The sequence below is a fragment of the Microtus ochrogaster genome, chromosome 10 (genome assembly GCF_000317375.1).
Source record: "Microtus ochrogaster isolate Prairie Vole_2 chromosome 10, MicOch1.0, whole genome shotgun sequence".
NCBI lineage: Eukaryota > Metazoa > Chordata > Mammalia > Rodentia > Cricetidae > Microtus > Microtus ochrogaster.
This window is the reverse complement of record NC_022016.1, coordinates 34046796-34057471: the sequence shown is the minus strand read 5'-3', so window position 1 is coordinate 34057471 and position 10676 is coordinate 34046796. Positions and strand designations below refer to the sequence as shown.

At 44.1% G+C, this 10676-nt stretch overlaps 1 protein-coding gene across 1 annotated transcript in view; it reads right to left on the bottom strand.

The window, feature by feature from the left end:
• Akap4 (A-kinase anchoring protein 4) overlaps positions 1-10283 on the bottom strand; it is a 21773-nt gene extending 11490 nt beyond the window's left edge. The window contains exon 1 of the mRNA XM_005353362.2: positions 10212-10283. Coding sequence (XP_005353419.1) covers positions 10212-10283 — 72 coding nt within the window. The remainder of the gene's footprint in view (positions 1-10211) is intronic.
• Positions 10284-10676: the final 393 nt, after the last annotated feature.

The window sequence follows — 10676 nt, the reverse complement described above, 5'->3', positions numbered from 1 at the left end:
ATTATTTTCTCCAGAATTTAGTGAGATAAATTTCTTCTCCTAAATATTAGAGGGCTGTGAAATTCATTTTTACACATATAAAAAAATTATTTTCTTCTTCAGTTTACTAGATTATTAGATCTTTCCTCTTCCCTCTAGCTCTTCAAACTAGTCTCACATTCTGTTCTTTCCCTCTGTCTCCTCTTTCTTTCCCTCCTCCTGGCTCTGCTCTCCTCCCTTCCTCCCCCCTTCTTGCTCTGGTCTCCCTCCATGCTCCTGCCTCCCTCCTCTTCTCCCCTCCCCCTTCTCCATTCTCCTTCTCTTCTCTGTCTTCCCCCATCTCCCTCCTGCCTCCTTTCCTCATCCATCCACCCTCCCTCCTTCTGCCTCTCTTGTCCTCCTTCATTTCCCTCCCTTCTTCCCTCCCCCACTTCATCTTTCCATCCTAACTCCATTCCCTGTCCCTTGTTCCTCCCTCTTTCCCCTTCTCTCCCTTTTCTGCCCTCTTGCCTCCCTCCTTCCTTCTCCCCCATCTACAACTCTCCCGCTTCCATCTCCCTTCCTTTCCTCCCTCTTCTTTCTCCCTCCCTCTTTTCCTAGCCTCTTTCCTCCTCCTTCTCTTCTTTCCCCATCTTTCCTTCCTCCCTCTTTCTCCCTGTGTCCCTTGACCTCTTTTTTTAGTAAAAGTTATCATCTAGTGACAATCTTCTTATAAAGTACTTACTTTGATAGCTTCCCTAGAGATTTAGGGATGTTCCAATTAAGAAACTCTACAAAACTTTGAAAAGCTCTTAGAAAAGGGCTTCCTGTACCCTCAGATGAGAGGGTTTCTTTTCTGAAGAGCTAGTGAACAAGTACTAGCTTCAAAAAAGCCAGAGGCTAAGAGATCCCTTGTGAGATTTGGATCTTACAAAATTTGTAAAAGATAAAAGGTATAAACTCAGTACCTTGATGATGGAGTTCTTTTGGACCTTTGGCTGGATATGTGCCACCCAGAAGGGAGATGTGCCCCTTTAGATGGAAGTGGGCAGTGCCAAGTTCTTAGGCACTTGCAGCTGCCTGCCACCCCGGTCAGCTGTTGGACCAGACTGATGGCTCTGGCTGGCTCTGGCCCTGGGGTATGCTGAGGGGGCTTTGTTGGGTCACAATACCCAGTATATTGCAACCTGAGCAAAGGCATGGCACACCCGGAAAGTTTAGTAACCATTTCATATCCAAAGTATGCTAACCTGCCTGCTGTAGGCCACATTTTCACTATGTCTTTTTGGGCACATGTGTTTCATAATATTTTACACAGTTCACAACCTCTCAGTATCAAGCATCCCATTCCTTTCCCTACTAGACTTTGAGAATAATTTACACATACAGAACTGCTCCCAGGCTTTGGAAATGAAAGTTTTCCCAGTTCAGTGTACCTCTCTTTGAATTTCTCACTACAGTACCAGAGTTATATAGCAAGAGATCTGTAGATTGGTGTTGAAAGAGAGGAATTTTAACCAAAGTCACTCTTAGTTATCCCAAATAAAATGAACAGTAAAAACTCAAGGCTGTTTTAGATACTAACAAGAAACCTCCTATTCTAGCCAAAAAGGAAGCTTCTACCTTTACAGTACAGAAGTAGGCAATCATTTGGGACGGTTGGGTGGTTCTTTTCTGGAGAATTTGGGTGCTGTGATGACTCTTCCAGTCTGCCTCAAGATGGTATGGCTTCCCTCAACCCTCCATACTCTCCTAAAGCCTTACATGCCAGCTGGTACTAGAACTTCAATTTCATGACATCACTGTTTCTATAGAGAACAATGGCAATACAAAATGATGGCCTTTATTCTTAGGATTCTACTTACTCTAAGAGGTCCAGGAAACTTTGATATTCACGTTTATATCTTCAAACCATGAAAAACACTTAAGTACCACTTACTGTTCCCCATTCTGGCCAGGGTTTCATTGCTGGCTACACTATGTTTAGAGAATTAACCATTATCCATTAAGATACTTCCTGTTTAAATATTAGCACCCACCAAAGGGCTCTCTTTTGTGTCCAAATCATACTTTATATTAATTTGTCCTTTCTCCGTGTGTCCCTTATTTCACCAATTGAATGTGAATCCACTTAATGTCATTCGGGATGCTCCCCTAGATAGTAGAGTTGCATATTGCACTCTTGTCTTCACTTTTTTCTTATTGCATGATTTTTTTTCCCTGAAAAGAATCAAGCAAAGTTCTATTCAGTGCAGAGAGGGCACCCATGACAGATTAGGGAAATGATCTCACCAAAGTCTAGTTCAGTGAACCAATGAGTTTATTGGGGTTACATTTAGGAGCATAGATGAGAGGTTGTGTGCAGGAGCAGAGATGGCTGCTTAGTGGCAGTTGTGTCGCCAGGAAGCTTACCACAGCTTGTAACATGATGAGTGGGCATTGTGTTCCTGGAGCACCCTGAACAAAATTTGCAGATATTTTGGACAGTTGGACAGTACCCTCTTCTCAGAAATTGTGTCCCGGGTTTTCAATCTTGGGGGTGTGGTGGGTGTCCTTATAAATCTTGGAACTTTCGTGGGATTTCCTGAGGCTTCTAAATTTTGTTAGCATCCTGACTCATAGGCGCTTCCCTCCAAGAAGGTGTGTTTCAATGTGGTGAAAAGAGATGTGCACTCGTCAGTTCGGTTCTCTGACTTTTACATTTGTCACATCCTCTCCTGTGATGTTTTCTGAGCCTTGGAGAGGGTGATGGAGATGTCTGATGCCATTTGTTCATGTTTGTCTGAGCACTGGACACTATTTCACAGCAACACTCACTTCCATCTCGGGAATGTAACTGGTTATGAGTGTCTGTAAGACACAGCCTATTTCAAAACAAATAAGTTTCTTTCTATGACAGATTAAACCTGACAGTAATAGTAATATTATAGTACCTGGAAGTAGCTTTTTAAAAACCTATATGTAGCTGGGTGGTGGTGGCGCATGCCTTTAATCCCAGCACTTAGGTGGCAGGGGCAGGCAAATCTCTGTGAGTTCAAGGCCAGCCTGGTCTACAAGAGCTAGTTCCAGGACAGACTCCAACGCTACAGAGAAACCCTGTCTCGAAACAAAACAAAACAAAAACCTACACGGTATCTTTGTTTAACATCAACTGATGTTTTCATTGTCCTTCCAAATGTTTCTATAGATATATAAGACACTCAAGAGTTACTAGCATTTAAGGAAACATTTTTACAAAGGGTGATTAGGATAGCTAAAGGCCCAAGATGATGGGCCGCTAAAAGTACGTACCAGTCAGAACTGGGCAGTTAGGAATGTACAAAAAGGAACTGTTTAAGATGTCAGATACAGCAGAAAATGCTCCCATACTGGTTAGATTTGAACAGCTTGAAACAAACCTAGACATATCTGGGAAAAAGAAGGCTTGGTCAAGGTATTGCCTCCATCAGATCGACCAAGAGGCCTGTCTTAGTTCTTGTTCTATTGCTGTGAAGAGGCACTATGGCCAAGGCAGCTTCGAAAGGAAAACATTTCATTGGGAGCTTGCTTTCAGTTTTTTTAGGTTGCTCTGCATTTTTTTTGCTTTTATTTTATTTCTTTGATTACTTAAAAAAATACCAATCCAAATTCTCCCTCCCTCCCCTTTTCCACTCCCCTTCCTATCCCCCCACAAACCCTCCCACCCACCCCCTCCAATCCTAAGAGAAGGCCATGCACCCTGCCCTGTGGAAAGTCCAAGGCCTTCCTACTACATCTAGGTTGAGCAAGGTTTACATCCAAAGAGAATAGAACCCCAAAAAGCCAGTGCATGCAGTAGAGACAGATCCCAGTGTCACTATCAGTGGCCCCTCAGTCTGCCCCAAATGTCAACCCCCTTCAGAGGGCCTTGGTTGTTCCCATGCTCGTACACTCCCAGTCCAGTTGGAGCTGGTGAGCTCCCATTAGCTCAGGCAAACTGTCTCAGTGGATGACCCCTCATGGCCTTGAATTCCTTGCTCATACTCTCACTCCTTCCACTCCTCAACTGGATCTTGGGAGCTCAGTCCAGTGCTCTGATTTTCAGTTTTACAGGGTTTTTTTTTGTCTATCATGGTGGGGAGTATGGCAGCTGTAAGCTTACATTTTATCAGCAAGTTGGAGGTGGGGGTGGCCAGAGTACAGCAAAGGAAGAAAAGAGGGACGGGGAGGGAGAGAGAAACTGACATTGGCATTTGAAACCTCAAGCCCAGCCCTAGTGACACACCACCTCCAACAAAGCCACACCTCCTAAGCCTTCCCAACAGTCCACCAACTGTTAGCCAAATATTCAAATACATGAGCCTATGTGGGCCGTGTTTATTCAAACCTCCACAATAAGTCCATAATTTTAATGATTTTCTTGGTTAATAATTGATGTGGGAGGGCCTAGCCTACCACCGCTGGTTCCACTTCTGGGTAGGAGGTCTTGGGAAAAGCAAAAAATGTAGCTGAACATGAGCCCAGGAAGAAAGCCAATAATCAGTATTCTTTCTGATTCAGTTCATGCCTCCAGGTTCCTGACTTGGTTTTTTTCGACGATGGGCTATGTTGGGATGTATAAGTCAAGCTATCCCCTTCTCCTCAAGTTGCTTTTGGTCATCATCTATCACAGTAAATGGAAAGCAAGCTAGGACACCTCCCACCACTTTTATCAATTATTTTGTCAAAAATCCCGTTTTGTGTAGTCTCATGGCTAAGAGACACTATTCCAAATAGCCATCTATAATGCACAGTCATTTTCTATGCACTGTCCAGTCTCCTCATTCTGGGGTGCTACCGCTGCTCTAGGCTCCCTATATGTTTGCCTACCCTGACAGTTGCTATTGAGCTAGCATTTGCTATTCAACCCAACTCAGGCTCAAGGGGAAGCAGGGCCACAGTCTAGTCTGACATACTCACTTCTGGGACTAGTGTTTTGGTTTTGACAGGCTTTGAGGCAGTCCCATGGCCCTTCCCTTTTCGACAGTCCTAACTGCCTACTAAAAAGGCCCCAGACTGAGTCGACAGTGCTTCACTCCAAGTATACTTTCTTTCAGGGGTGAAAACGTACACATAGCATTCTAGGGAGAATAACAACCCAATCCTAGGACAAGTTTAATATTTACTTACAGTGTTTTGTTGTTTATGTCCTCTGTGAACCATCGCTCATCTTCTAAGCCTTTCAGAAACGCACCAATGTAGCATTTAGCTTTCTATCAGTTTTGTTCCCCAGAAATTCTACCTCAACACAAATCCTGCCACATTTGTCTGTGAGTGGCATAGAAAACTGATTGCTTTATAGCTTTAGGAATCCAATTTACATGTGATTTAAACCATTTAGATGTGTCTATAGCCACGCTTCCTTGTGAAGATCTCATCCCACTATGAGGCTCAGCAATACCACTCAGCCAAACCTCATGCCAGATTCACGGTATCTGCTCAATCAACACGAGTCTTTCAAAACCATTCATTTTTAACGAGGTCTACATATGTGTGTCTGTGTGTAGGCTTGTGTACATATGAGTGCAGTGTCTCCAGAGCTCACATGAAGTGCGCTATTCCCTGAGGCTAGATTCAGAGGTGGGTGTAAGCTACCTGATTCAGGTCCTCTGAATGGGACACAAGCTTTCTTAGTCAAGAAGCTGTCTCTCCAGTTCTCACCCTTTTGCTTAACTCTCCTGGGAAGACAGTTCTATCAGGCCTGGTGATGTAAGCTTTAAGCACTATGTCTATTGTACCCAGGTCTGTCAGTAATGCCACTTTCCCCTTTACTGTCATTTAATTCCTGATGAGGACCTCAACCCGAGAAAGCCAAGTACCCCTAAACAGTTTGTATAGCCAGTCTGTCAGAAACATTGGGGAGTATGATTTCTCTCCTATTTGCCTCAAATTATGCAGCCTTTGTCTCAAGGGACATTACTCCATTTCAATGGCACCCGAACTGGACCCACCCATCCCCCCACCCTACAACCTTTTAAACTAAGTTAAGCTGTAAAGGGCTTTTGGCTTAAAAATTGTACCCTGTTCAAGCAGTTCGGATGCTATTTCTCCCGTTAACACAGTTTCCTGTGCTGAGCCAGTAAGCCCTCTATCTACATGCCAACCATGGATTTTATTAAAAGTTTGGCCTGAGGAATATCTTCTAACACTTCTACTTCACTTTCTCTCCTTCCTTGCTGCCCAATTCTTCTCGCAGATTTCAGATTTTTGGATCGCGGGAAGGCTCTAACAAATATCCAACGTATCCCCTCTTTCTCTTGCATCCCTCCAGTGGTAAGAAATGCCACCGCCTGTTTATATGAACCCACTCCGTGTATGAAATTTTAAGGTTGGAATGTATTACTGAACCCGTCAGTTATTTGGGAGCATCACTGTGCTCACAAGGTGGACCTCACTCATCAAGGAGGCTTGCCTTTCCACCTTCCTTCCATAGAGGAAGACGGCCACTCTGTGATTCCCACCAAAGGATGCTCCACTCTGCAATGTAACTAAACTGAGCTACTCCATGGGCAGAAATAAATGTTTATCGGGGGCCAAAATACCAAAGTTATCTTCCAGGAGGGAAGAGAGAAGCAATATGTTGAAAAGGCAAGCAGATTTTGTATGACAGTCAGTAAGGTGGAAGTCTTTGAACTGTTTGGATTTATTAGGAACTAGATGTCCTTGCCCGAGGAAGTTGAAATTTGGCGGTTGATTAAGGGAAGTCCTTGTAAACAGAAACCTGTCTTTAGCAGATCTGCTTTCATGGTAAGCAGAAACCCATCTTTCAAAAGATCACTGAGGGTGCTGAATTTAGGCTTCTGTTTATCCAATATTGATCCTTCTGTTTACCTGATCAAAGAACTGCCATTTTAGGGGCCCACTTTGGACCTAACAGCCAGCCTTTTGTTGATGATAAAGAATAATGATAGTCCTCTGGCTACTTCCTGCTGATTGGGGTCTTAAAAGGGGGGTCTGGAATGTTGGTCCAAGAGGTTTAAGCTGGCAGGAGACCCCATGAAATACCATTAGAAGCATCTGGTTTACTGATTGTTGGATTATTTCATTAATCCTCTCCTAAAGGAACCAGGAGAGACAAGGGGCAATCATTATGAGAAGATAAACAAAAATGGGCTGAGTAGGGGTAGAAGCCAAGACCCAGAGAGGACCATGGCAGTTGGTCCCGGAAGGCTGTAGTTTGTAAGCCAGTTTGTGTAAGCTTTTAATCCTGTATTCCACTGGGCAGATTGATCCACATAGTAGCAACATCATTGGCAGTTGCAGCTTGGTGAAAATCTGTTGAGCCAGATATAGGCTATGGAAAGAAGATAAAGTTAAGGAGCTTAAGAGGATCTTTGTCTTGAAACAGTTTGGGTGATAGGATCAGTAGAGGGTCGAGGGAGGACAAGATCAGCATGTTCCCAGAGAAGATGTTTATGCAGTGAGAGAAGGTACGCAGTCATGGAGTGGGGCTGGCTCCAGAGGAGGTCACTTTCCCCAAAGAAGAGAATGGCTATACAGTAACCCAGGTGGGCTTGGATGTTCGGTGTGTGGTCTCAATGCAAATTAGGGCTAGAGGTAGGCTGTTGAGTCCAAGGAAGTCAAGGTTCAGAAGACAATTTAGATAGATGTGTCTTAATAAATCCACTAGCTCTTTCTACCTTTCCTGAAGATGAATAGAGATGAATGGTAGGCCATTATCCAACTGTATTGATTTAGGAAGTCCAGAGCTGATAAAAAATATATTATTCATGAGATGGAAATGTTGCGGGGTATCCCCCAGAGAAGATTCAGACATGGGTTTAAGCCAATAGAAAGTCTTTATTAGCTGGCCAGCAGCTACACTGGGTGTTCAGGATCCCAATGTAATCCCAAGCCTTACTCAGGGTGAGATTTCAAGCACAAAAACCATGTTATGGCTTGACATACTTCAGTTAACAAGACAGCTAGCTAGAAGCCAAAAAGCAAGTTAGTACATTTAGAGACTTTCCTAGAACTAAGGACTTTGATGGATTAGTCTTTGTTTTAGTTTTGGCAGATGGTTCTGTCTACATGATGCGTTTTATGGCCTGAATGACACATCCATCATGGAGTCAGTTATGCTAAAGTCTGGGGGTCTTCTAAAGTCTGAGGCCCTGCTACATTCTACTCCAGTCTTAGTGGATGAGTCAAATCATGAACTCATAAAAAGGTGTATTTGGTTCTAAGGACCACCAATTTTACTGAACGCATACATAATTGTACATGTAGTTCAGGGGCCTTCTGTTGAACCAATCAGAATGAGAATTAAAGGCACAGTCAGTACTGACAGAGGAGCCAGGGGGAACAAGGGAACAGAGTCTAGCATCTGATTTCTGGCTGGGAGTGATAAACTCTCTCCCCAGGGTCCCTTCCTGTGGCATGGAGTCTGTTTCCCCAGGTTTTTCCTGTTTCCCAAAGGTCAAAATCTTTTTAAAGGAATTTTCAGGAAGCCTCAGTTTTACAGACCCAGTTTTTACAATGGAAACTGCCTTGTTTCTGGAAACTAGGGAGCCCAGCCACAGGGCCTGCAGAGATTTGTAAACTTTGTATTCCAAGCTCAAAAGATAAACTCCCACATCGTCTCTTTCTCCAATACAACCAAACAGTTAAAGTGGGCATCAGTAAGTAAAGATTGAGATGGAATATGGGTTTCTGGTCTGTAATCACACCAGCTAATACCTTGCCTGTATCTGTCTTCTTTAGTTTCCAGTCCAGGCCCGAGGATGGACCATTCCCCTGTATTCATACCTACAGGGCAAAGCACAAGAGTCAGGAAGGGGTAGAGGGGCAGGGAGTGGAAGGGCCTGGGCCCAGTGAAACCTTAATTTCAATGGGTCCAGAGTCCAGAGACAGTCCATTTGGCATAGTGGTCCATGACCTCTGCTCTCTTGACCTGAGTGTCCTGAGTGTGTTAGAACCTTGGTGTAATGCCAGTTACCTTCACAGCCATAGGAGTGGAGAGAGTCACTGTGTAGAATCCTTTCCAATTTGTACTTTGACTGCCTTTTTGACCCAGAAGGATTATTGGACTCAAACAAAAGGAAACTAGCAGTGGACTCTGAGGTTTGTTAGGTCTCTCAAATAGTCCAGTGAATAGTTTTTATGGAGGACTGGAGGTCCTTTAGTGACTTGAGAAAGGAATGATTAAGAAAGTTCTACCAACTGCTGCTCTCTGAGCCTGGGAAGCAGTTTGGGAGGTCTTTAAAATCTCTCATAGGAGATAGATCCCTCACAAAATGGGGTGCAGCTGGTTAAGCAAAGCAAAAGAAGGAGGCCTATCCATCCTTTGCTGAACTCTAATAAGAATTTTGTTCAAGTTTGTTTTAATGTCCTGTTTACTTTTTCTACCTGCCCAGAACTGTGAGGTCTAGATACACAATGTTTTTAATCTATGTCTAAAGCTTTAGCCATTGAGAGGTTTTAGCTATGAAAGCTGGGCTGTTGTTGGACCTCATTGCTAGGGGGAGGCCAAATCGGGGGACCAGTTCCTGGAGGAGCTTTTAAGCTACTATTTGAGCAGTTCCACTCCAGGTTGGTGACAGTTATAACTACCCAGGAAGGCTATAAAAACTATCAAGTATTTTATCCTCCCCCAGCCAGCCAGATCTAGATGAAGTCAGTTTTACCAGTGTTTGCCGGGGTGTTGATGTCTCATTTGGGCCTTTCCTGGGTAAGGGCTCTCTGTTTTCAGTTCACATGACCACAGACCTGGCATCGGCCTGAGACATCCACACTAGGCTGTCCAGTCTAGGAGTAACATACCTTGGTCTGACCAACTTGGAAAGTTTTGTGGGCCCCAGTTGAGTAGGTTAAAGTCAGTTACCAGAATCCTGACACTTGTTTTGGGGAGAATCATCTTTCCCTCTGGTGTCCTCCATCACCCTGTGGGTTTGAGCTGTTCATTTCTTCTTTACCATGGAATCTCAGGCAGCTCTGGGTTGGGGAATATCATCAAAATATCAATAGGTCTCATTGGTCTTAGGGCTGTTATTGGGCAACCAGATCAGTGGCCTGGCAGTGGAGGACAGCAATTTGTAGGGGAAGCCAAATAACCTCTAAGAGGACCAAGATTTTTTTCTTTGTTTTTAATGTCCTTTCTACCATGGGTGAGAAACCCTCTTTCTCTTGTGGTCATACCATGGACATGCGCAGTAGTAAAAGCATAGTGATTGTCTGTGTATGTGGTGGTGGACTTTCCTTTTCCCTATATAAGAGCATGGGTTAGTTGATAAGTTCTGTTCTCTGGGCTGGAATACCTGGTTGGGGCCCAAATTTACTTTAGTTAAAGTAGCTACTGTAGCTTTCACGTGGCTGGTTCCACCTTTCATCTCGTGACAGTCATGGATAAGCACCTGTGGATTATCATCAGGCAAAAGAGTAGAAGGATTGATGGAGGTGGGTTTATCAAACTGGCCTGGAGGGTGGTTCTGGAGTATGGCCTGGTACTGGGTCACACAGTCATTAGACAGCCGGTGTTCTGGTGCTCAGAGAGGAGGAGGGCCTCAGCCATGTCATGGGGTGTTGTGACTATAAGATACTGACCCAGAGCTAACTCGTTAGACTAGCAGTAGCTGCCACAGCTCTCAGACAGACAGTTCAGCCACCCTGTGGCTACAGAGTCAAATTGTTTGGACAGGTATGTTCCAGGGCGATTCCAAGGTCCCAAAGTTTGGGCTAAAGCCCCCGTTGTCTTTTGTTTTGTGGACAAATAGATGAAAAGG